This window comes from Heterodontus francisci, chromosome 1 (assembly GCF_036365525.1).
Source record: "Heterodontus francisci isolate sHetFra1 chromosome 1, sHetFra1.hap1, whole genome shotgun sequence".
Classification (NCBI taxonomy): domain Eukaryota; kingdom Metazoa; phylum Chordata; class Chondrichthyes; order Heterodontiformes; family Heterodontidae; genus Heterodontus; species Heterodontus francisci.
This window is the reverse complement of record NC_090371.1, coordinates 281,968,503-281,994,200: the sequence shown is the minus strand read 5'-3', so window position 1 is coordinate 281,994,200 and position 25,698 is coordinate 281,968,503. Positions and strand designations below refer to the sequence as shown.

The 25,698-nt window shown below is 44.2% G+C and overlaps 1 protein-coding gene across 1 annotated transcript in view; it reads right to left on the bottom strand.

Annotated features, from left to right (window-relative positions):
- The window catches only part of mttp (microsomal triglyceride transfer protein), a 71,022-nt gene that overhangs the window by 32,214 nt on the left and 13,110 nt on the right, over positions 1 to 25,698 (bottom strand). The window contains exons 4-11 of the mRNA XM_068026184.1: positions 19,296 to 19,403; positions 16,455 to 16,571; positions 13,711 to 13,850; positions 13,096 to 13,246; positions 12,731 to 12,888; positions 9,473 to 9,641; positions 8,026 to 8,133; positions 5,362 to 5,574 (exon numbers count right to left, since the gene is read on the bottom strand). Of these exons, the coding sequence (XP_067882285.1) occupies positions 5,362 to 5,574; positions 8,026 to 8,133; positions 9,473 to 9,641; positions 12,731 to 12,888; positions 13,096 to 13,246; positions 13,711 to 13,850; positions 16,455 to 16,571; positions 19,296 to 19,403 (1,164 nt within the window). The remainder of the gene's footprint in view (positions 1 to 5,361; positions 5,575 to 8,025; positions 8,134 to 9,472; positions 9,642 to 12,730; positions 12,889 to 13,095; positions 13,247 to 13,710; positions 13,851 to 16,454; positions 16,572 to 19,295; positions 19,404 to 25,698) is intronic.

Below are 25,698 nucleotides of genomic sequence, written 5' to 3'. Positions count from 1 at the left end.
CTGTAATGAATTTGGCCTAACCATCAGCCTCAAGAAAATGAACATCATGGGGCAGGACGTCAGAAATGCTCCATCCATCAATATTGGCGACCACGCTCTGGAAGTGGTTCAAGAGTTCACCTACCTAGGCTCAACTATCACCAGTAACCTGTCTCTAGATGCAGAAATCAACAAGCGCATGGGTAAGGCTTCCACTGCTATGTCCAGACTGGCCAAGAGAGTGTGGGAAAATGGCGCACTGACACGGAACACAAAAGTCCGAGTGTATCAGGCCTGTGTCCTCAGTACCTTGCTCTACGGCAGCGAGGCCTGGACAACGTATGCCAGCCAAGAGCGACGTCTCAATTCATTCCATCTTCGCTGCCTTCGGAGAATACTTGGCATCAGGTGGCAGGACTATATCTCCAACACAGAAGTCCTTGAAGCGGCCAACACCCCCAGCTTATACACACTACTGAGTCAGCGGCGCTTGAGATGGCTTGGCCATGTGAGCCGCATGGAAGATGGCAGGATCCCCAAAGACACATTGTACAGCGAGCTCGCCACTGGTATCAGACCCACCGGCCGTCCATGTCTCCGCTATAAAGACGTCTGCAAACGCGACATGAAATCGTGTGACATTGATCACAAGTCGTGGGAGTCAGTTGCCAGCATTTGCCAGAGCTGGCGGGCAGACATAAAGACAGGGCTAAATTGTGGCGAGTCGAAGAGACTTAGTAGTTGGCAGGAAAAAAGACAGAGGCGCAAGGGGAGAGCCAACTGTGCAACAGCCCCGACAAACAAATTTCTCTGCAGCACCTGTGGAAGAGCCTGTCACTCCAGAATTGGCCTTTATAGCCACTCCAGGCGCTGCTTCACAAACCACTGACCACCTCCAGGCGCGTATCCATTGTCTCTCGAGATAAGGAGGCCCAAAAGAAAAGAATTGAGAATAGAGAGTATTGTTAACCTCAGTAACAAATATACTCCACGTTATCACTTGGTTGAAATTTAAATTGTACCGCACTGATTGGTTAAACAAGGAGGTGTAGCATGAATCTTAATGTATAAACAGTAGTACCTGTATCACAAACTTCACTTACTCTGGTGGACCCGACAGACTCTGGGGTGGAGTCAGTGTCGTTGTATTAGAGTAAGTCAGCCGGCTAAATGCGCAAATAAAGTAATTGATTTTACCTACACATCCGACTCGGTATATTTACTGAACCAGACTGAAGGCAAAAAGAACTCAGATTTACAGCCCCAGCGAGGCAAGGGTAGTTGTTTGAGGGGAAGGGGGTGCCTTGGGTCCCAGCGGTGGGTTGGGAGGCGGGGGTGGCCCTCAATCATGCATCCTGTGCCCGACAGCCATGGCACCCCCACCCCCGGCACGCAGAAAAGCCGGCAACTATTGCTGGGCAGCCTTTCACGTCCCCAGCACGCCTGCTCGCCACAGGTAAAATACCCGTGAAGGTGGGAGAGGGCTCTTAAGTGGCCATTAAGTAGCCCTCGCCCCCATGCCACCATCCAACCCACTGGGGCAGCGTAAAAGTCAGCCCAGAGTTATTGTGTGGAATTTTATGCTCTCCCCCATGGTATTAGTAAGAAGGTTGTATTGGAGAAATTAATTGGGCTGAAGGTTGATAAGACCCCAGGACCTGATATTCTACATCCCAAAGTGTTGAAAGAGGTAGCTATGGAGATAGTGGATACATTGGTGATCATCTTCCAAAATTCTATAGATTCTGGAGCGGTTCCTGCAGATTGGAAGGTAGCAAATGTCACCCCACTATTTAAGAAGGGAGGGAGAGAGAAAACACGGAATTACAGACCTGTTAGCCTTGCATCAGTCATTGGGAAAATGCTAGAATCTATTCTAAAGGATGTGATAAATGGACACTTGGATAATAATGATCTGATTGGGCATAGTCAACATGGATTTATGAATGGGAAATCATGTTTGACAAACCTGTTGGAGTTTTTCGAGGATGTCACTAACAGAATTGATAAAGGGGAGTCGGTGGACATGGTATACTTGCATTTTCAGAAGGCTTTTGATAAAGTCCCCCACAGGAGGTTGATTAGCAAAATTAAAGCACAAGGGATAGAAGGTAATATACTGGCATGGATTAAGGATTGGTTAATGGGCAGAAAGCAAAGAGTAAGAATAAATGGGTCATTCTCACATTGGCAGGCTGTGACTAGTGGGGTACCGCGAGGATCAGTACTTGGGCCCCAGCTGTTCACAATATATATCAATGATTTGGATGTGGGGATCAAATGTAGTATTTCCAAGTTCGCGGATGACACAAAACTAGGTGGGAATGTGTGTTTTGAGGAAGATGCAAAGTGGCTTCAAGGGGATTTGGACAGACTTAGTGAGTGGGCAAGAACGTGGCAGATGGAATATAATGTGGAAAAACATGAGGTTATCCACTTTGGTAGAAGGAACAAATGTGCAGAGTATTTTTTAAATGGTAAGAGATTAGAAAGTGTAGATGTACAAAGGGACCAGGATGCCCTTGTCAATAAGTCACTGAAAGCTAACATGCAGGTGCAGCAAGCAATTAGGAAGGCTAATGATATGTTAGCCTTTATCGCAAGAGGATTTGTGTACAGGAGTAGTGAAGTCTTACTTCAATTGTATAGAACCTTGGTTAGACTGCACCTGGAGTACTGTGTGCAGTTTTGGTCCCCTTACCTGAGGAAGGATATTATTGCCATAGAGGGAGTGCAACGACGGTTCACCAGACTTGTTCCCGGGATGGCAGGACTGTCCTATGAGGAGAGATTGGGGAAACTGGGCCTGTATTCTCTAGAGCTTCGAAGAATGAGAGGTGATCTCATTGAAGCCTACAAAATACTTAAAGGGATAGACAGGGCAGCTAAGATGTTTCCCCTGGTTGGGGAGTCTAGAACCAGGGAACACAATTTCAAAATAAGGGGGAGGCCACTTAGGACCAAGATGAGGAAAAATTTCTTTACTCAGGGGGTTGTGAATCTTTGGAATTGTCTACCCCAGAGGCCTGTGGAAGCTCAGTCATTGAGTATGTTTAAAGCAGAGATTTCCAGATTTCTAAATACAAATGACTTAAGGAGATATGGGGATAGTGTGGGGAAAAAGGCATTGAAATGGATGATCAGCCATGATCATATTGAATGACGGAGCAGGCTTGATGGGCTGAATGGCAGGTTTAGACGCAGGGAGAGCATAAAATTGGGTGGGATGGTGGTGGGCTGGGGGGAGGGGCGGTGGCGACCCCATAACCATCCCGCCTCCGCCAAAATTTAGTCCGGGGCCAGCAAGGCCTGTGAATGGCCTCCCATCCAATTGAGCCCTTAACTGGGTAATTAACCCCTAATTAGGGGCCTCTTCCTGCTGCAGCCACAATTACCAGTGCGGCAGGAAAAGGCCCGTAATTAGGGCTGCTTCCCAGCTGCGGAGTGGGGGTTAGGGCCCTGTTTCAAAGGCACTTAGTGTCTTGCCCTTGCTGTCGACCCCTCTCCCCTCCCGGTAAACCCCACCCCCAGACCACCTTCCCACCCTGACCTACCTTAAACCTGGTTCCAGTGCCATTTGGTGTCTGGTCGCTGCAGCTACAGCAGGAGCCACTGCCTCTCTGGTGGTGCTGTAGCTGCCAGCCTCTGATTGGCTGGCAGCTCTGCAAGGCCGGTGTTTCCAGAGACGGGGTCCTAAATCATACGGAAGGCCCGCCGCTGTCAAGTTAAGTGTCTGATTGGCACTAAATTCGGCAGGCCTTCCATAGAAGAGGGGACCCGGGGACCTCAGCGTTGTTTCCCCACTGATGTCGAAACCTCGCCACCAGCATAAAATTCCACCCAATGTTTCAGGCTGGTGACTTTTCAACAGAACCGAGAAAAGTCAGAGATGTAACAGATTTTAAGCAGGTTCAGAGTTGGGAACGGGAGAGGAGATGAGGAAAGGAACAGAAGGGAAGGTCTGTGATAGCGTGAAGGGCAGGCGAGATTAAATGGTAAAAGGGTTAATGTTGTAATGCAAAAGGAGATGGTATTGGGATAAGTAAAAGAACACAAAATGGGTCTTAAGGAAGTGTAAGTGTAAATAGCAACTTCATTATCAACAGCTGCTGTCTAAATAAAATGGAAGCAGTGGTTATGATCTGAAATTATTGAGCTCAGTGTTAAGTCTGGAAGGCTGCAATGTGCCTTCAAGCTTCCTCAAGCTTCCATGAGCTTCATTGGAACAGTGTAGGAGGCCAAGGTCAGAGGGGGACTGGGGCAGGGAATTAAAATAACAGGTGACTAGAAGCTTAGGGCCACGCTTGCAGACCAAATGGAGAAGTTCCACAAAGCAATCTCCCAATCTGCGATTAGTCTCCCCATTGTAGAGGAGACCGCATCGTGAGCAACAAATACAGTATACGAAATTGAAAGATGTACAAGTAAATCAATGCTTTGCCTGGAAGGAGTGTTTGGGGCCTTGGATGCCACATCTTCCAACTCCCCCTCCCCTTTCAGCATTCGAAAGGGCCCATTCCCACCAAGACACCTTCCCGCAGCTCCGTCCTGTGTAAGCATAGAAAGTGCAACACCTTCCCACAGTCCAGGACCCCAAACACAGCCCTTCACCTTATCATAGGCCTTCCCACCTGTTCTTTCCTCTCCTCCCCCATTTCCCTCCCTCACTTATTTAAAACCTGTTACATCTCCAACTTTTACCAGTTCTGATGAAAGGTCATTGACCTGAAATGTTAACTCTGTTTCTCTCTCCACAGATGGTGCCAGACCTGCTGAGTGTTTCCAGCATCATTATCTGTTCTTTTTCAATATTTACAATGAGTAGCTTTTGAATGGGCAGGTTTGCACGACAGCAAAGTGCAACAAGGGAAGATTTGTGGAGCGTTCCTCAATAGAGTTTGCCTTGTAACAAGAATCAAAAAATATAAGCGAGTTCATTGAGCGGAGAGATTTGAGAAGCTGGGATTGCTCTGCTCAGTGCTGAGAAGGTTAAGGGGAATTTTAATCGAGGTGCTTAAGATTATGAGGAGTTTTAATGGAGCAAGTAGAGAGACATTGTCCACTGGAAAATGGGTTAATAACCAAAGGTCATAGATTGAAAATAATTGTTGAAAGAACTAGAGAGGAAATGAGGAGAAATTTCTTCACACAGGGGGTTGTTAAGATCTACCTGAATGTGTGGTGGAGACAGACTTCATAGAAACTTTTAAAAGGCAATTGGGGATGTACTTGCAGAGACCTAATTTGCATGATTATGGGGGAAAAGCTAGGGTGTGCAACTAAATAGCTCTTTCAAAGAACCAGCACTGACACAATTAGGCCAAATGACCTCCTTCTGTGCTCTAAGATTCTATGTTGTATGATAATAACATGAAATTTCACCTCCTCTGTGATGTATGGTCGTTCGTATCTCTGGATAGTTGAGACCGCAATATTACTGACAGGTCCAGAGCCAGACTCCGCATGTTTCAGTAAGACAGGAATAGCATCAGGGAGAAGCGCATTCTTCAAAGACAGGAGGTACATCTCAATCTCAGATTCTTTTTTCGCCGTTTCCGCACCTTTAAGAATCATTTCTTTCGCTTTGATCACAGCCTGAAATAGAAAAATATAATTTAGGGTTCAGAAATTTAAAACACAATGTGCAACTTTTGGATACCTTGTGCATCATTGCTTCACCATTGGAGCCCTAAGCTCTGCTATTCACTTGACTGATTCCTGGGATGGGAGGGTTATCTTATGAGGAAAGGTTGGACAGGTTGGGTCTGTATTCATTGGAGTTTAGAAGAATGAGAGGTGATCGTATTGAAAAATATAAGATCCTGAGGGGACTTGACAGGGTGGATCTTGAAAGGATGTTTCCCCTTGTGGGAGAGACTAACACTAGGGGGCACAGTTTAAAAATAAGGGGACTCCCATTTACGACAGAAATGGGGAGAAATGTTTTCTCTCAGAGGGTTGTGAGTCTGTGGAACTCTCTTCCCCAGAGGCAGGGTCATTGAATGTTTTGAAGGCAGAGGTAGACAGATTCTTGACAAACAAGGGGGTCAAAGGGTATTGGGGGTAGGCAGGAAAATAGAGTTGTGTCCACAAACAGATCAGCCATGATCTTATAGAATGGCAGAGCAGGCTCGAGGGGCCGAATGGCCCACTCCTGCTCCTTGTTCGTATGCACCTATGTTCGTATGTTCTCTCCTTAAACTTCTCCATCTTTCTCTTCCCTTTTAAGACACTTCTTAAATTTCCTTAAAAGCTTTTGGTCCTTGTCTTAATATCTCCTTATGTGACCCAGTGCCAAGTTTTGTCTGATAATGCTCCTGTGAAGCACTATATAAATGCAAGTTGTTGTTGATATAGTGGGTGGGGTCTAACATTGTCAGCTCAGTCCCAATCAACAAATGAGAAGCTCATCATTTAAAACCCAAACCAGTGTGGAGCAGAGCTGCATGGCACCAGCATAAAATGGTGACTTTCCTCTCCAGTATACCAGGATACAGATTGAGAAATTGTGCTCCCAATAGCCCACTGGGTCCCCATCCTTGGAGTCTTGAAGCGAGAAATGTTTCCATATTTTCAGTTGATGCTATACATTCCTATATTCCCTCACGGATGTTCGTCCATCTCGTTCTTTGTACATCTTCAGATGAGTGAACAAAAGAGATTGGGTTGCAGCATTAGTATAAATGGGTGGTTGATGGTCGGCACAGACTCGGTGGGACGAAGGGCCTGTTTCAGTGCTGTATCTCTAAACTAAACTAAACTACTGTTGCTGGGAATGTTACTTTTTATTACATGAGGCACATTTTGCATAGTTGGATAGATTTCCCTGACTACCTTCTGTTTCCCGTGATGAGGTCCTTCATTATTCTCATTGCAAGGTGTCAGCGAGTAGAACTCTTGCTTCTAACTCAGTAGGTTGTGTGTTTGAAGCCCACTCTAGAAACTTGAGCGCATAATTTAGGCTGACAGTCCTGGTGTCAGTAACTGAGGGAGTGCTGCACTGTCAGAGGCGCCGTCTTTCTGATGGGACATTAAACCGAGGCCCCGACTGCCCCCTCAGGTGGACATTAAACCCATGGCACTATTTTGAAGAGGGAGTTTTCCTCAGTGTGCAGGCCAATATTTATCATTCAGACAACACCTGAAACAGATTGTCTGGTCGGTTATCACATTGCTGTTTGTGGGAGCTTGCTGTGCACATATTGGCTGCTCCGTTTCCTACATTACAACAGTGACCCCACTTCAAAAAAATATTTCATTGGGTGTAAAGCACCTTGGGACATCCTGAGGTTGTTAAAGGTACTATATAAATGCAACATTTCCGTTCTTATTGGTAAAATGTCATTTTAGCAGCCCAGCAAAAAAGCTGAAGGAAAAGTAGCTGCATTTGAATAGCGGTGAAGGTTGGGATTGAAATTCACCATCTCTCAGGCGGCCTACATAAAAACAAATTAAATGCAAGTGATTTCATGCTATACACTCAAGCCAACTCATATATTTTATCAACTTAGCAAAATGTCACTGTAATTGTGAATCCTATGATTTTCAATACCAGAACTGAGGGGTTACGACTATCAAGAAAGGCTGAACAGGCTGGTGTGCTTTTCTCTAGATAAGACTAAAGGGTGACCCGACAGACATCTTAAAAATTATGAAAGGGCAGACGTAGAGAAAATGCTTCTCCTTGTGTGGGAGACCAAAATTAGGGGCAATAAATATAAGACAGTCACAAATAAATCCAATAGGGAATTCAGGAGAAACTTCTTTACCCAGAGAGTGGTGAGAGTGTGGAACTCGCTACCACAGGGAGTGGTTGAAGTGAATAGTATAGATACATTTAACGGGAAGCTGGATAAACACACGAAGGAGAAAGGAATAGAAGGGTATGCTGATAGGGTGAGATGAAGTTGGGTGGGAGGAGGCTCGTCTGGGGCATAAACACCAGTGCGGACCAGTTGGGACAAATAATCTGTTTCTGTGCTATAAATTCCATGTAATGCGACGTAAATCAGATGCACCAGATTGACTGGCTGTATCTGTACCCACCGGTTGTTCACACTGTCCTTTACGGCATAATTTCCTGACGAGTGCTCCAATGATAATCACGACAGTTTCGCGGATATCATTGCTCCCGATTTTTCCATTAAGTTTACCCTGTGAGAAATGAGCGACAAAGAAAACTATTGGTGTTACAGGTACAAGTAGTAATCACACAAGAGGCTGGGTTAAATCAGAGATGCAACAATCTGTGGTACATATGGACTTTTAAAAGTGTTAAAGCGGAACACAATTTATTAGACCAAATCTCCGTCCTGATAATGGGGTCTGGTTTACCTGTCGTTTAGTAAGTGATGTTTATCAATCTACGTTTTACTTGATATTGGTATGAGGTTGGGATTGGGCCTCACAGGAGCCCCTCAGTTTGACAAACGTTATCCTTCACAATGACCCCTCCCTAGCCTGTTTAATGTTCACATTTGATTGGATTTGTAGGTACAGGTGTCATCACAACTACCCCAAGAGGCATTCACCCTTATTTCCAGAACAAAGATTCTGTCACCCTTCTAAAAAGTTGTTTCTTCAACTTTGAAAACAGAAAAAATATATAAAACTCCCTCCCTAACAGCACTGTGGGTGTGCCTACACCACAAGGACTGCAGCGGTTAAAGAAGGCAGCTCACCACCACCTTCTCAAGGGCATTTAGGGATGGGCAATAAACCAGTGAAGCCCACATCCTGTGAATGAATTAAAATAAAACATTGGACCACTTGGGCTTTCTTCCTTAAAGTTCCCTCCACACCTTTTGAAATATTGCTTCGGTGGAGAGCTTGTCATAGAACTGCCTCTGGATATCTACAAATGCTGTGAGTTAATCTTTGCCTGGCTTGTGAATTGGAAAGTGAGGGATTAAAGCTCTCCCTGTTCCAGGTCATATTGGATAATTCATCCCCTTGGGGAAGCCTGAATGTGAATGACTGATGTACACAGGCAACCCTTGCTTGATAAAGCTCTCACGTTTGTACTATTGGGTACAATTAGCCTTAGTATCTTAGGGCCAGAGCCCCAATTCTTGATTTCTCCCCAGTGACATCCATTGTAAACATGTCCATGTGTGGGATGTATATCGAGGGCTGAATGTAGGTCACTTTCGATCTCTTCCACGCTTCGAAAGCCTTCTGATACTTTGGTGGCTCATTTTCGGAGCATACTGAATCTAGTGCATATCAGACAAATCACAGCAACACTTCCAATGTGTTTCCAATGTGCATTGGCAGCAGTAAAACTCCTCACACAATGTTTGGCCTTACTGTCCAGATACAGAATGACCATTTGGGTAATGCACAGGACTGCTGGTGCCCGGGGAAATATATCACACTATGAGTCATTGCATCAGGACAGGAAGGGGGAAGAACTAAAAGAAATATTATTAAAAGTTCATACCAATGTATTAACGGTCTGGCAATAAGACATTCCCAGACTGAAAATACTTACCATTAAAGCTCTCAGTAATGCCTCAGTGGGGTGAGAGGCAAAGCCACAAGCATACAGAAACCTCTCCTGTAAGATATAGCTGCTGGCATTTCTGAAATCTAGGAACTCCAGCATAGCTGCCAAGGAAGCAGTGGTCTGAGCAGAGGTCACAGCATCGACTAGTTGTGGACTGGGAGAGAAAGATAGAAAAGCAACTGGATGAGTGCAATTGGTCATAAATCTCGGGCAGCTCTTCAAGACCACCTTTACATGGTGCAATTGCTTATCCTTTATTCTCTTTCAAACAGGTGTTACTCTATAGTCAGTGGCATTAAGATCAACTTTAAGAAATATCTAATTATTCAGCAAGGACGAAACAATGTGGCATCATATTAACCAATAACTTGAGATGATTAATGTATCTTCTGTCCAGTTCCAACACAGTGGATTTTGTTTTAGGACAATCAACTGATGTTCATGGTCCCCTCAATCAGCCATTAACTGGGTGTTAAGCTATGATTCAAATCTACTCTTATCTTGTGAATAGGTTTAGTCCCAATCTCTGTGCTACACCCTGACAGCCTGGTATTGCAACTCAATCCTGGGGCAGGGAGGGAATGAAAGAGTTGAGGAGAATGAACTAGCTACTTACCTGTAATTACTCTTCATGCTGTTTGTCATCTTATGACTTTGCGATCAATAGTCTCTCTGACCTCCAAGGAAGATAACATTTCTCCGCCTCGCTCTCCTCCTTTGAGACATTCCTTAATACCTACCTGCTTCCTGTCCCAATTTCTCGTTTGACTCCGTGTCAAATTTTGTCTCATAATACTCCTGTGAAACATCTTGGAACATTTTACTATATTAAAGGTGCTATATAAATGCAAAGTATGACAAATTATTTACAGCACAAAAACAAGCTATTTGGTCCAATAAGTCAATGCTAGTGTTTATGCTCCACACGAGCCTCCTCCCACCAACTTTCAGTTGTTGTTGCCTTATGCTACCACTTCAGCCTCTCCTACTTCCAGTCGATAGTCCTGAAATTCCTTGGGGGTTCTTCCAAAGGTGGCAAACCAACAGAACCTCTAATAAAAGCGCTGGAATCCTGGTGTAACTCCTCAGCTCAAACAAGAAGATTGGGGTAAAGGTGAAAGAGGGGCAGGGAATGGGCACTCCCTATGTTTTGCTACCAGCTCCTAAAATCAATGGTAAGGATGTGGAAGAGGCAGCCCGTCTGCTATTGCCTGGCTTGTGCTCCCACCAAAGTCAAATTTTACCACACACCTTCTTTGGGCCCAATTTTAACTCGAAGTGAGTGGGTTTTGAGTAAGTTAAACTTGGGCTCTTTGTGTTCTAATGCCTGTCGAAACAATAGCTACCCTGAGGCCATCTTTTAAGCATAAGAATTATTCCCTTATCTGTTGAGGCTGCTCTGCACACTCCTCAGTAAAATCAAAGTAAAACATTTGCCATCTCACCCTTCTCCCACCTTTAGCCTCCAACGTTCTTCTTTTTCTTCCTCAGAATTGTACATTTTTCCTCCTAAGATGCACCTAGCTGTCTGGCAACACGTTGCTATTTCCTGCATCACCACTGCATTGGACTTAAGCCTTGTTGCACTCATGTTACAGAGGCACTGGAGAGGGTACGAGAAAATGATCTACAAGGATGATACCAGAACTACAAGGTTACACCTATCAGGAAAAGATGAACAGAGTGGAAGGATGAAAATTTGGCCTCTTCAAAAGAGAAGACTGAGGAATGACCCTATAGAGTTCTATAAAATTATAAAAGATTTTGATAGAGTAGACACTGAGACAGAGTGTTCCCATTTGTGGGGAAGAGCATAGCTAGAGGCTAAGATAGTCACCAAGAAATCCAATCGGGAATTCAGGAGAAACTTCTTTACCCAGAGAGTGGTGAGAATGTGGAACTCGCTACCACAGGGTTTAGTTAAAGCAAATAGCATAGATGTATTTAAATGGAAAGCTCTATAAGTGTATGAGGGAGAAAGGAATAGAGGGTTATGCTGATAGAATTAGATGAGGAGGGATGGGAGCAGGCTCCTGTGGAGGACAATTACTGGCATGGACTGGTTGGGCCGAATGGCCTGTTTCTATGCTCTATATTCCATGTTTATTCTATGTAACTCACTAAAGACCTCAAAACTGTCAAATTCCTTAAGTTCATTAGCAATCGCTATCCTGTTATACCTTGTCTTCTCTCTATTCTCTTCATCCTTGGTGATGTCCTGCACAACAAGCCTTGGCTCTTCACCCAGTTTCCTCAAGAAGAAATATTATGCTGACACTGCCTGAGCTGACACCTGAAGGATGATCTCCCCAATCAGGTATCCCCAGCTACAAGAGGCACTCGCAGGGAGTGTTAATGGAGAAATCACAGTCTCGCAGCCCCTGGTTTTCCATCCAATTTGAACAGATGGAAGATCAGGAGCTTTGGACAGGAATGACCCCATGTCCCAACTCTACCTTGTTCCTTCTGGTGACTGCAAGCCAGCCCCATCTTTCACATTGGATTGACTGTGATATGAGGTCACTTGCAGCAGAGGAAGGAATGGCAGGAATGAGTGTTCAGCTCTTCAGAGTGAGTGGGGAGATGGAACTGGGAGGAGCGGACAAAAGATACATAACAAGATTGGAAGTATAATTCTGACCTTCACCAATCTTTGATTCAGCTTTGAATAAGCACAATCACATATCTGCTAAAAACAACTTAGACTTATATGGCACCTTTAACATAATAAAATGTCCCAAGGGGCTTCACAGGAATGTTATCAGATACAATTTAACACCAAACCACACAACGAGATATCGAGATATTAGGACAGGTGACCAAAAGCTTTGTAAAATAGGTAGGTTTTAAGGAGCATCTTAAAGTAGGAGACAGAGAGGTGGAGATGTTTAGGGAGGGAATTCCAGAGCTAAGGGCCCAGGCAGCTGAAGACTCGGCTGTCAATGGTGGAGCGATGAAAATCTGGGATATGCAAGAGGCCAGAATTGCAGGAGCACAGAGGTCTTGGAGGAGGTTACAGAAATAGGGGGAGGGGTGTGACCATGGAGGGATTTGAAAACAGCCATGGTGGACAGAAATCTAAACGGGCTGCAAAGCAGTCAAATTCTTATGATCAGTGTTCCCTGTGTGTCAAGCTCTGCAATAGGGGCACTGAGTCATCAGGTCTACCCTAGCATTCCTAAACTGTGTAACAGAAGTGAGCATTGTGAGCAGTAACTAGGAGCGGGTGACCATGTGACTCACAGCGTGCTGTCACTCTCATTTCTCAGGATTTTCAAGATGTCTTCCTTCTTGGCTTTTCTCAAAGCTTGAACTAGCGATATGAAACTCCTGGTGGCAGATGCTTTTATGAGATTCTCAGGCTCCAGTTCTTTCCGTATTGTCTTCCAATATTCAACAAGCTGCCAAGAGAGGGCGAAACAAACTTAACCGTCTTAAGCCACGGGGTTATTCTGTCCATGATATGTCTGAATTGGAGATGCTTATTTTTGACACTGGTTGAAAAATATGGAAAAATATTCCTCAGGGCTAACTCAATGCACCTTGATCAACGCAAAATTAATTTTCAATCCTCACCAAATGGGCTTAAAAAAAGTTTGACTACTCACCGAAGGACAACCTTTGCATCCTGCTTTGACTGCTCCAGAGATCAGAGGGATGGACACATATTTGGGATTCACCGACTGAATAACACTGCTAATTTCTTCTCCTTGGATTTCTTTAGGTCCAGCCTTTGTCAACAAGAAGTCCAACCTCTGTCTAAAAGGTGAAAAAAAAGTTTTACAACAGACAGCCTTTCACTCAGTTCTGACAGCGCATTGTCATATGAATGCAGTTCCAGTGTATGCTACTACCTTGCTCCAATATTTGATATGCATATTCATATTTTATTCCTTATTTTAACCTAAATCGATGACTTAGAAATGACATTTGTGTTTATTTACTACGTGTTAGCATTACAATGGTCAATAATGTCTACTTTTACCACGTTCCATAGTTTTGTTGCAATTTTATAAAGTATATATATGAGTTCAAGCATGTATTTAACCACATTTCCTACACTACAACAGTGGCTACACTTCAAAAATACTTCATTGGCTGTAAAACACTTTGGGACGTCCTGAGCTTGTAAAAGGTGCTATAGAAATGCAAGTCATTATTCCTTTACATCCATTGCTTTTATCTCAATTCCCTTTGTCCAAGTATCAGCATTGTGAGCTTACTTTGATACAATTTTGGCTGCAAGTTCTTGCCGTAGATTGAGTGAAACCAGGTGATGCTCCTCAGACAGTACTGAATGAATGAAATTCTTCTCCAGTAAATATATGCTCGCTGATGTTGATGTTGTATTGACTCCTAATACCTAGAAAATTCAAGTCAGCAGTAAAGTACATATAGCAAAAAGGTCCAAAAACTCTCTCCCTGAATGTAGCTCTTCAGATTACTGTCAATGGTTCTAATTGTAAATAGTTGACTGATATTGTCCCTTAGACGTCATTAATAATGTTTAACAAGAACTCAAGTGTTAATACAAGAATGTAATTTCCTTCCTTCACACACACACGCCCCTTCATGGACCCTCGTCTCGCCCCTGCTTCATGCAGAGTCTCACTTATTTCCGAGGGTTACCAAGAAATGTAAAACATCCCTGCCTGCCATTACTTTTCAGAACCAAGCTCACCTCAGTGACAGGTAAACATTCTGATGAATGTGCAAAATATACTTGCCCCACATACACACTCATACACTCACACGCGCTCACTCACTCACACACCTGAGTTCTTTTCCTGCATTTTGTTTTTCCAGCTTTTGATTTTTTTCCACCTTTCCACTTCTTATCTTCTCACTATTTCATAGAATCATAGAATGATAAAGCACGGGAGAAGGCCATTCGGCCCATCATGCCTGTGCTGGCTCTTTGAAAGAGCTATCCAATTTGGCCCACTCGCCTACTCTTTCCCCATAGTCCTGCAGATTTTTCCCTTCAAGTATTTATCCAATTCCTTTTTGAAAGCTGCTATTGAATCTGCTTCCACCGCCCTTTCAGGCAGCGCATTCCAGGTCACAGCTCATTGCGTCAAAAAATATTTTCCTCATCTCACCTCTGGTTATTTTACCAATTACCTTAAATTTACATTCTTTGGTTACCAACAGTCCTGCTACTGTTTCTCATTAACTATTCTTTCAAAAGGCCCATATTATTTTGAACGCCTCGATTCAATCTCCCATTAACCCTCTCTGCTCCAAGGAGAACAATCCCAGCATCTTCCCTTCACCCCTTCATGATATATTCTTAGTCTCTTCCTGGGCCTAAGTGTTATTTACAGGGTTAAGACCAGGCAGGAAGAGGTCATCTGGTGTCATGAACCATACTGCCAATGAGCTAGCTACTGGGAAAGGCCGAACAGGCTGGGGCTCTTTTCACTATAAAAGAGAAGACTGAGGGGTAACCTGATAGAGGCCTTTAAAATTATGAAAGGTTTTGATAGGGTTTACAAAGTGAAGATGTTTCCATTGGAACAGAGAAGGCTGAGGGGAGATCTGATTGAAATGTACAACATCTTGAGGGGCCTGGATAGAGTGGAGGTGAAGGGCCTATTTACCATAGCAGGGAGGTCAGTGACTAGGGGGCATAGAATTAAAGTGATTGGTAGAAAAGTTAGAGGGGAGTTGAGGAAAATGTTTTTCACCTAGAGGGTGGTGGGAGTCTGGGACTCACTGCCTGAAAGGGTAGTTGAGGTAGAAACCCTCAATTCGTTCAAAAGGTGTCTGGATGTGCACCTCAAGTGCCATAATCTGCAAGGCTACGAACCAAATGCTGGAAGGTGGGATTAGAATAGGTGGATCATTTTTCGGCCGACAAAGACACGATGGGCCAAGTAGCCTCTTTCTGTGCTTTAAACTTTCTATGATTCTACGGCAGCGAGGCCTGGACCAGGTATGTCAGCCAAGAGCGACATCTCAACACATTCTGTCTTCACTGTCTCCAGAGAATCCTTGGTGTCAGGTGGCAGGGCCATATCTCCAACGCAGAAGTCCTCAAGGCAGCCAACATCCCCAGCATGTACACCCTACTGAGCCAGCGGTGCTTGAGATGGCTTGGCCATGTGAGTCGCATGGAAGCTGGCAGGATCTCCAAGGACGTATTGTACAGCGAGCTCGTCTGGTATCAGACCCATCGGCCGTCTATGTCTCCGCTTTAAAGACGTTTGCAAATGCAACATGAAGTCCTGCGACATTGACTACAAGTCGTGGGAGCCAATTGCCAGCGATCACCAGAGCTGGTGGACAGCTATAAAGGCGGGGCTGAAAAGAGGCGAGTCGAAGAGACTCAGCAGTTGGCAGGAAAAGAGACAGAAGTGTAAGGGGAGAGCCAACTGTGTAACAGTCCCAACAACCAACTTCACCTGCAGCACCTGTGGAAGAGTCTGTCACTCTAGAATTGGCCTTTATAGCCACTCCAGGCGCTGCTCCACAAACCACTGACACCTCTAAGCGCTTACCCATTGTCTCTCGAGACAAGGAGGCCAAAAAGGAAAAGGATGTGGGGCGACCAAAACTAGGGATCATAAATATAAGACAGTCACTAATAAATCTAATAGGGAATTCAGAAGAAACCTCTTTACCCAGAGAGTGGTGAGAATGCAGAACTTGCTACCACAGGGAGTAATATGAATAGCATAGATGCATTTGTGGAGAAACTAGATAAACACATGAGGGAGAAGTGAATAGAAGGTTATGCTGATGGGGTGACAGATGAGTTAGGCTGGGAGGAGGCTCATGTGGAGCATAAACATGGGCATAGACCTGTTGGGCCAAATGGCCTGTTCCTATGCTGTAAATTCAATGTAATTTTATGCAATTCTTCCCAGCTTCTATATTCATAGATAGACCTATATATTGTATTTAGATATCAACTGTTGATCATAGTAGGGATTGAGGAGCTGGCTGTCCTGTTTATACTGACCTTGCTGTGACTGGTGAATCCTGTCCGTGCTCCTTTGCAGCTTTCCAGTAATTTCACTTTGGTCACCTGGTTATCGCGGGCCTTGTAGTTAACCTTGCACTTACCAGAGACATCAACCTAGTGATTGGGGGAGAGAAAGACAGTGTTGTGAGATAAGATGGAAGAGCAGACGGGGCAAGAAAGAGGGAAAGGTAGAATGAGAGGGAAGAAGGAAAAGTTGAAAGATGAAAGAAAAAAGGGAGAACAAAAAGACTGAGTAAGAAAATAGAAAGTGGAGGGGAAAAAAACTTGTCTTCACATGGGGACGACAACTGCGGTTGGACATATTCCTGGAGTCTTCATCACATAACCCCTCACTTCCCACACTCCCGCCATTGGTCTCCCAAGATGTCCATCCTTGCGGTGCCCTGGCTTCCCACTTCCAATCAGAAAGCAAACAGACTTCATTTGATGATTCTTGACTGTCAGTCAAACAGTAATCTTTTTCCCCACGCCGCACATTTGTATAATTAGCAAACAAAATGTTCAAAGAATTTTTTTTTAAAACGCAATTATTTTGTTTCCTCTATTGATTTGTCTTCTGGGTTTTGCTCACAGGAGTGTCCTGGAGATTAGTATTTAATTCCTGGAGGGTTGACAACCCCCTTCCTACTCATGCATTGGTCTTGGTGTTTTCCGAGTCGAAGAGACTTAGCAGTTGGCAAGATAAAAGACAGAGGCGCAAGGGGAGAGCCAACGGTGCAACAGCCCCGACAAACAAAGTTCTCTGCAGCACCTGTGGAAGAGCCTGTCACTCTAGAATTGGCCTTTATAGCCACTCCAGGCGCTGCTCCACACACCACTGACCGCCTCCAGGCGCATATCCATTGTCTCTCGAGATCAGGAGGCCAAAGAAGATTTAGGTGATTGTTTATTCATCTTTTACCTGTGCATTGTGACAGCAGTCTGGGAAATAGAGTTCAATTCTGCATCAGCAGATTGTATTCATTAATCAATTCGTGCATTAAACCCACCACATACAGCAACAAAAACACAATGAAGATCACAACTCAATAACACCTCCAGCCAACAGTGTTAGTGAGAATAAAAACCTCATCATTTAAAGTACAAAAGAGGATTTAGTCATGCTGAAGTAGTGAATTTCTCTTGATTTCTGTGGTCCCTCCCACGCCCTGACCTCATGTACATTAAATTCAACAGGTGGGCTGCATGCAAATGATGTTTTGACGTGTGCCCCTCAGTCAGTAAGATCCCGTCCTGGATGTACACACGTCTGCCCTTGTGTCTCTTTCACTTTTCACCCAGCATTTTTCAAGGCAGATACACTTCTGCATTGGGCCAGAATTTGTTGTCAAAGTAACAGTGAGGCTCACGGTGCTCGCCGTTATTTATGCGTAAGTGGCACAGCCGCTTCAAGCAAGGGGCAGATGCCTGGTTAAATGTCAAAATCCAAAACTTGCGGCTTGGGTTGTGCCACTTCACTGCTAGCTTAACGAAAATGACATCTTACCTTTAGTCTCTGCTTTTTAGGAGTTAGCATATATGCCCATTGATTTATATTTTTAGGCATGAAGGGAACCAAGGAATATGGGGGATAGGGTTGGAAAGTGAAGCTGATGTAGAAGATCAGCCATGATCTTGTTGAATGGTGGAGCAGGCACGATGGGCTGAATGGCCTCCTCCTGCTCCTATTTCTATGTACATATTAAACCCACAGAAAGTTAAGTCTGGTCATTACAAGTGTAAGTACCCTTTTAATTACATGATGAGTATTAATGACTGCAAACCAACCTCTCTGGTACTGAAAATGAACTATGACAAATGCAGAGTCTCAACCCCTTCACATTTTAAATATTTCAGTGAAATTTTAAAAAGGTTAAAGCATTTAAAATTTTCTTTCTTACTTTTCTTTTCTGTCTGTCTTTTCTGTCTCTCATAATCCAATCTTTCTTTTCCTCTTTTTATTTCTCTTTCTGTGCCTGATTTGTCATTGAGTTCACCCACTCTAACTTACACTTCCTTCTCAAATCTTGTGTTTATTTCCTAATATTCCAATCTGATTGGTTAAGAAGTTCCCTGCTTCCTGCCTCGTTCACTCATGTCCCTGATGCCCTGTTTCCCTCACTGCTCCATTACCTGTTCACTCTCCCAGCACTTTGTGGGGGAAAATGTTCTGTGCTGAAGGGTGCAGGGGCTAGTGTCAGTAGCAGCAGATGCCATTAGATGCCCAATGCAGAAAACTCTGACCCATTTGGTGTATAGGCATCAGGTTTTGGAACATTTTGGGAAGCTGGCCACGAGTGGGGACAACAAATGGATTCTTCCCAGAATTTCATTTATAACTTCTATTGCGTCCTTCCTAATTATAACAATTGTGCAAGGGACTGGAAGCAGGATTACAAATCTTGTTTCCACGGTGACAAAGTGGCATCACGACATGTGACAGCCAACTTTCTAGAGGGAGAAAAACAAACAAAGGTTCCCCTTAAGTAATTTTTCCACTCACATGACAAGAAGTGTTATAAATAGAACATGTCACTGTCAGTCACATGACAGGACAGGTCTCTCTACTCATGAGGCTGGCTACCCACCCATGACCCATTCAGGCACCTCCTCATCTCACACTATCATAAGCACCACGCATGGTAGCGATTATTGTTTTGACAGAGAATTTAAATTTGTGGCTTTTAATCGGAAAATGCACGTGCAGCAACACACTTAACGAAATGAAATGGAGTCAGTAGAGTAGTGAGTTTGAAGGGTGAATTTCAACTAACCACGAAATTGCAAGCCCACACAACACCGAAAGTTATATGGAGCCGTACATAAAGACAAGTTTACCTCATCTGCACTTGTGGACGTGAGCTGCACTTGGAACAGGCTGGTCAGACCTCTTTTAATGTTCTGAATTACCGCTGGCTCACTTGAAAATGAGTAAAAGGTCTTCACCTGGAGAATGAAAAAGTAAAGTTGCAGGTGACCATGATTAATACTGGGAAGCATTTCAGAAGGCATCAACATTAACTACTTGCATTTATATAGCACCATTAACTTGGTAAAAAAGTTCCAAGACAACTCACAGGAGTGTAATCAGACTAAATCTGACACTGACACATAAAGAGAGGTGACCAAAGTCTTGGTCAAAGAGGTAAGTTTTAAGGAGTGTCTTACAGGAGAAGAAAGAGGTGGAAAAGTTTAGGGAGGGAATTCAAGAGCTTAGGACCCAGGCAGCAGAAAGCACAGCTGCCAATGGTGGAGCGATTAAAATCAGGGATGTACAAGAGGCCAGAACTGGGCAGCAATCCTCTAATAATCTGTTGTTAGTAAGGATTGTGTACTTTCTGGTTATTGTGAATTATCATGCATTTTTATCGTAGGCTCTTTGGTGCTGTATTGAACCTTGTTTCCACTGGCAGGAGGGTCGGTAACCAGAGGACACCGTTTTCAGGTAATTTGCAAAAGAACCAGAGGGGAGAAGAGGAGAATTTATCTTTACACAGCGAGTTGTTGTGATCTGGAATGCGCTGCCTGAAAGGGCGGTGGAAGCAGATTCAATAGTAACTTTCAAAAGGGAATTGGATAAATACTTGAACAGGAAAAACTTGCAGGGGCATGGGGAAAGAACAGGGGAGTGGGACTAATTGGATAGCTCGTTCAAAGAACCAGCACAGCCACGATGGACCGAATGGCTTCCTTCTCTGCTCTGAGATAATTGGATGACTTACTGGAGAACCGCTGGCTGCTGTGGGATAGTATCCCATCATGAGTCAGCGTCTTCAGGAAAGAAGGAGAGGCATGTGGGGAGGAAAAAGCCTTCCTAACATGTTTACGTGAACAATGTCGTATCTTTCAATGTAGGGATGGCTGTGTGGCAAATTCATTCCAATGGCCGCTTGGACACAATTGTTTCTTTGCTACCTTTGTTGGGGAAGGATATTAAGGGACATGGAACCAAGGCAGGTAAATGGAGTTAAGAAACAGATCAGCCATGATCCAATTAAATGATGGCACAGGACAAAGGGGCTGAATGGCCTCTTCCTGTTTCTATGGTACTGCCCAAATACCAGGTTTTGATCCCACAGCACAGTAGAGATTCCATGGGGTCCTACAGAACATGCTGAGAACCAGAGTACACGAGGTCAGTAAGAGGGCACTTAATTTGGAAGGGACCTGGCAGCTCATATAGTTGGAAACCCTGGTGTTCTAAGGAGGAGGGGTGTGTCTTGTTCCCCGTTTCCACCTTTCAGATCAGGCATTGAGCCAAGGCCGTGTCTGCTCTCTTGGGTGAATGGCACCATTTCAAAGAAGAGCAGGGGAGTCCTCCCCAGTGTCCTGGCCAATGTTTATCCCTCAATCAACACCACAGTGGCACAGTGGTTAGCACTGTAGCCTCACAGCTCCAGCGACCCGGATTCAATTCTGGGTACTGCCTGTGTGGAGTTTGCAAGTTCTCCCTGTGTCTGCGTGGGTTTCCTCCGGGTGCTCCAGTTTCCTCCCACAAGCCAAAAGACTTGCAGGTTGGTAGGTAAATTGGCCATTATAAATTGCCCCTAGTATAGGTAGGTGGTAGGGAAATATCGGGACAGGTGGGGATGTGGTAGGAATATGGGATTAGTGTAGGATTAGTATAAATGGGTGGTTGATGGTCGGCACAGACGGTGGGCTGAAGGGCCTGTTTCAGTGCTGTATCTCTAAACATAAACACAAAACTGATTATCTGGTCAGTAATCACATTGCTGTTTGTGGGATCTTGCTGTGCACAAATTGGCCTCTGCGTTTCCTACATTACAACAGTGACTACACTTCAAAAGTACTTCATTGCCTGTAAAGTGATTTGGGACATCCGGTAGTCTTGAAAGGTGATATATAAATGCAAGTCAGTCTTTCTTCCCCCTCCTCTGATCCCTTAAGTCCACTCAGCCTCTCACAATGGAAGACAATGATGAATTTTATTAAAAGGTTAGTTGATGGCAGCTCCAGCCAACTTCCCTATTCCCATCCCCCTAGTTGGAGTCTCCATTTGCCTCTTTCTGGAAACCACTAAGCCCCAACACATTGTGGATCTGAGTCTCTGCACTTAAACTGGCTCCAAATGAAGTGAGAAAATTGGGAACTCCCTACACAAGCATTCCCCCTTCCCTGGAAAACCCCAGTGAAGGCTGGGATCTGGGAATATCCGGGTGACAATCTCTTCTGATGAACCACACCACTGGAATTAAGGTACGAGTTTGCCAGAAGGCCCACTTATGCATGAAGATACCATCCACCTGAAAGGGAAGGGAGCACAAATCACCACACAAGGGTGCACTTTACTCTCGATGTGATAACCAGTCACAGATAAATCTATCTGGTTTTTTTTATTAGGGTTACTAAGCATCCTAACCTTTGAACTGCCAAGCTGGCCTCTCTGCTATTAACAAGTTTGGGATCCCGTACTTTGAATCTTAAGCAACACTCAGGCTCAAAGTTATTGCCATCAGTGTGTAATTAACATTTTATCACAAAATAATCGTTACAACACTTCACAGAGTTAAAATACAGCATCCAGTACAGAAAGTTGTGAGTTAGCATTCCTGCAAAGCAGTAAAGCACCTTGTAAAACTATCATTTACAAAGCAGAGTTAGAGTTCCACTCACTAGAGCAGGAACCAGGCCAAGGACTGGCCAACAAACTGCTGCAGATTAATAGAATTTTATGGTAGAGAAGGAGGCCATTCGGTCCATCGTTCCTGTGCCAACTCTCTGAAAGTGCTACCTAATTCGTCACACTACCCCGTCCATTCCCCTTTTAAACTTTTATCTTTAACTGCTTCTGGACAGAGTGCTCCTGACAACTCACTATAATATAATGAAAAAATATTTTCCATAAGCTGTTTGAGAAACCAGATGAGCAACACTTCTTGTAGGAGTCTTGTGAATGTGACTGTTTCAGAGGCAGTAATTTTCAAAAGCTTTTGTTTGTTTCTGCTATTTGATTCAATATTAACTTTCAAAAGGGAATTGGATGTACACTTAAAAAGAAAAAATTGGCAGGGCAATGGGAAAGAGCAGAGGAACAGGTCTAATTGGATCTTTCAGAGGTCCAGCACAGTCGTGATGGGCAGAATGGCCTTCTTATGTTCTGCATTATTCTACGATTGGAGACATTACTGAGTGGAACAGTATGGTGGAAAATCCAACAGAATCACTAATGCCTTGTAATCGCAAAGCTTGATATCAGCCTCTGAATTCTCAACGCATTGTGTGAAGTTCTTCATCACAATTTTAACAGACATAACCTATTTCAAAGTGTGTTGACACAGTGGACGAAGGAATCTCATACAAGCACATTAAAGGGCACATTCAGGTGGATTCCTACATTACAACAGTGACTACGCTTCAAAAGTACTTCATTGGCTGTGAAGCACTTCTGGACATCCTGAGATCATGAAAGGGGCTATAGAAATGCAAGTTTCTTTAGTGTGCTCCCTGCATGAACATCACTCGATAGGAGCATAAAAGGGAGAATTGTTTCTGAACTAAGTTCCTGTTTAGCAAGGCTGGGTGTGGGTCAGTGGCTAGCACTCTCCACTCAGCGTCAGAAGCTTATGGGTTCAAGTCGTGTTGCAGGGGCTTGAGCACAAAATCAAGGCTAACGCTCCCAGTGTAGTACTGAAGGAGAATGCCAGCTTTCAGATGTGATGTTAAACTAAGGCCCTGTCTGCCCTCGCAGTTAGACGTAAAAACATAGCACTACTTCGAAGAAGAGCAGTGGATTTCTCCCAATGCTCTGGGCCATTATTTATCCCTCAATCAACATGGGCGGCACAGTGGCGCAGTGGTTAGCACCGCAGCCTCACAGCTTCAGGGACCCGGGTTCGATTCTGGGTACTGCCTGTGCGGAGTTTGCAAGTTCTCCCTGTGTCTGCGTGGGTTTCCTCCGGGTGCTCCGGTTTCCTCCCACATGCCAAAGACTTGCAGGTTGATAGGTAAATTGGCCATTATAAATTGGCCCTAGTATAGGTAGGTGGTAGGGAAATATATAGGGACAGGTGGGGATGTGATAGGAATATGTGATTAGTGTAGGATTAGTATAAATGGGTGGTTGATGGTCGGCACAGACTCGGTGGGCCGAAGGGCCTGTTTCAGTGCTGTATCTCTAAAAAAAAAACACCTGAAATAAATGATCTGGTCATTTATCACATTATTGGTTGTGGGAGCTTACTGTGTGTAAATTGGCTGCTGTGTTTCCTACAACAGTCTCCACGTTTCAGAAGTACTTCATTGGCTGTGAAGTGCTTTGGGACATTCTTATGTGTTAAATGGTTCTGTTTCTTTAGTTGAACGTTGTCCATTGGTGTCTGAATACCAGTGGCACACAGCGTCAATTCTACACTAGATATCCTTGGCAGTGTAAATGTGCTCCATGGTAAAGAAGCTCAGCTGTGGGAGGCCCTCTCGATGGCGTCACTGTAAGAGAAGTTGTTCATAGAAGGTTCCCAAGAGGCCTATAAAAAGCTGTTGCAAAGCACAAGGCCACAAAAACATTGTGTGAAAGGAGGAGACATTGACACTATAACTAGTGTCAGTGCCAAGCAGTTTCGCCTCGTACCAGCGCTGTGTGTTGTACTACAAATCCAGCCTGAATCTGGAGTCTGACCTGAAACAAGAGTGAAATGAATAAAACTCCCCGGAGGAGGAATTCTCATTCTGCTGTGCTTTGGAGTCAGTTCCGACCTCAATGCCGAATTTACACTCCACCAGTTTAGTGTCAGTGCAAAACTGAAAGTTTCACGCCAACATTAAGTAGGGTTGCCAATTCTGGTTGGGTGTATTCCTGGAGGTCTCATCACATGACCTTCCACAGTCCCGCCCCCACATTCCCACCATTGGTCTACCAAAAAGTCCATCTTCATGGTGCCTTGCCTTCCCACAGCCAGTTGAGAAGCAAGTAAACTCTTTGCTCTCCAATTGAATGATTCTCAACTTTAGTCAAAATGATCCTTTCTCCCCGTCTCCAACATTTGTTGTTTATAACGAAAAAGCAAAGGAGTTCAAATAAATTTTTTTAAACAAACACACAATTTTTTCTAACATCCTAATGAGTTGTCTCCTTGGTTTTTCTCATAGTAATGCGTGGAAATCAATTTTCAGTTCCTGGCAACTCCAGGGAATCCTGGAGGGTTGGCAACCCTAACATTAAGCTTTTACTCTCAATTACACATACGGACTAATGCACGGATATAACCTGCAATATCATTTGTGATTGTACAGCTCATTTTTTTCTGGCCACTGACAGTATATTCCTAGACTGAACCTTGAACTCATGTGTCACTCACTTCTGCCAGATTCCTGCGACTGCACTATAGTTACTGAGCTTTATGTGTCACAGTTTCATTGGTTCATACTAAATCTAGACATCCCTGCATCAACTCCTTAATCAGATTAGTGATGTACTGACAATCAGGAGGTCAAAGTACCACCGTTTACCCGGAAACAGTAAATAAATTCACTGCTAACAGATTTCTTTTGAAACCGTCAGCGAACAATTGAATCAACCCATTCACAAGATCACAACATAGACATAAGGGGTCAGATACTTGACCCATTGTGGTTTATTCAGCCAGGAAAACAATCTGCATTATCTTCTGCAATGTCACCTAATTGGCCCTTGCTTCCCTGTCTAGTCTATTCCAAGTTTTGAACACTCCCACATCTGTGACCTCTACTGCCTTGAAGAAGAAGGGCAGCAGGTGAATGGGATCACCACCAACTCCCCAAGTTCCCCTGCAACTCACACATCATCCTATCTTATAAATACATCGCCATTCCTTCATCACTGCTGGGTCAAGATCCTGGAACTCCCAACCAAACAGCACTGTGGGTGTACCTACACTACACAGATTGAAGTGGTTCACAAGGGCAATTAGGGATGGACAATAAATGCTGGCCTTGCCAGCAATGTCCACTTCCCATCAATTAATAAAAAACACTCCTTACTTGAAGATGTTCTTCCTGACGTCCTTCCTTAACCCTTCTTTGTCCAGTTTTATCACTGTCTCCTTGCTCTGGTATGCTGCTGTACCTTGAAATATTGCTGTGGAACTACCTTATCTGGACCGCCTAATAACTAATAAGCTTCTATAAGGGCCCCCTGGCCCCCAAACATGCATTCAAGGCTTAAAGAGCCCCAGTTTTTGTTGCTACTGCGCTTAATGCCTTGAGCTTAATAAATCCTAGTGCCCCAAGGCTGATTTTTAGAATT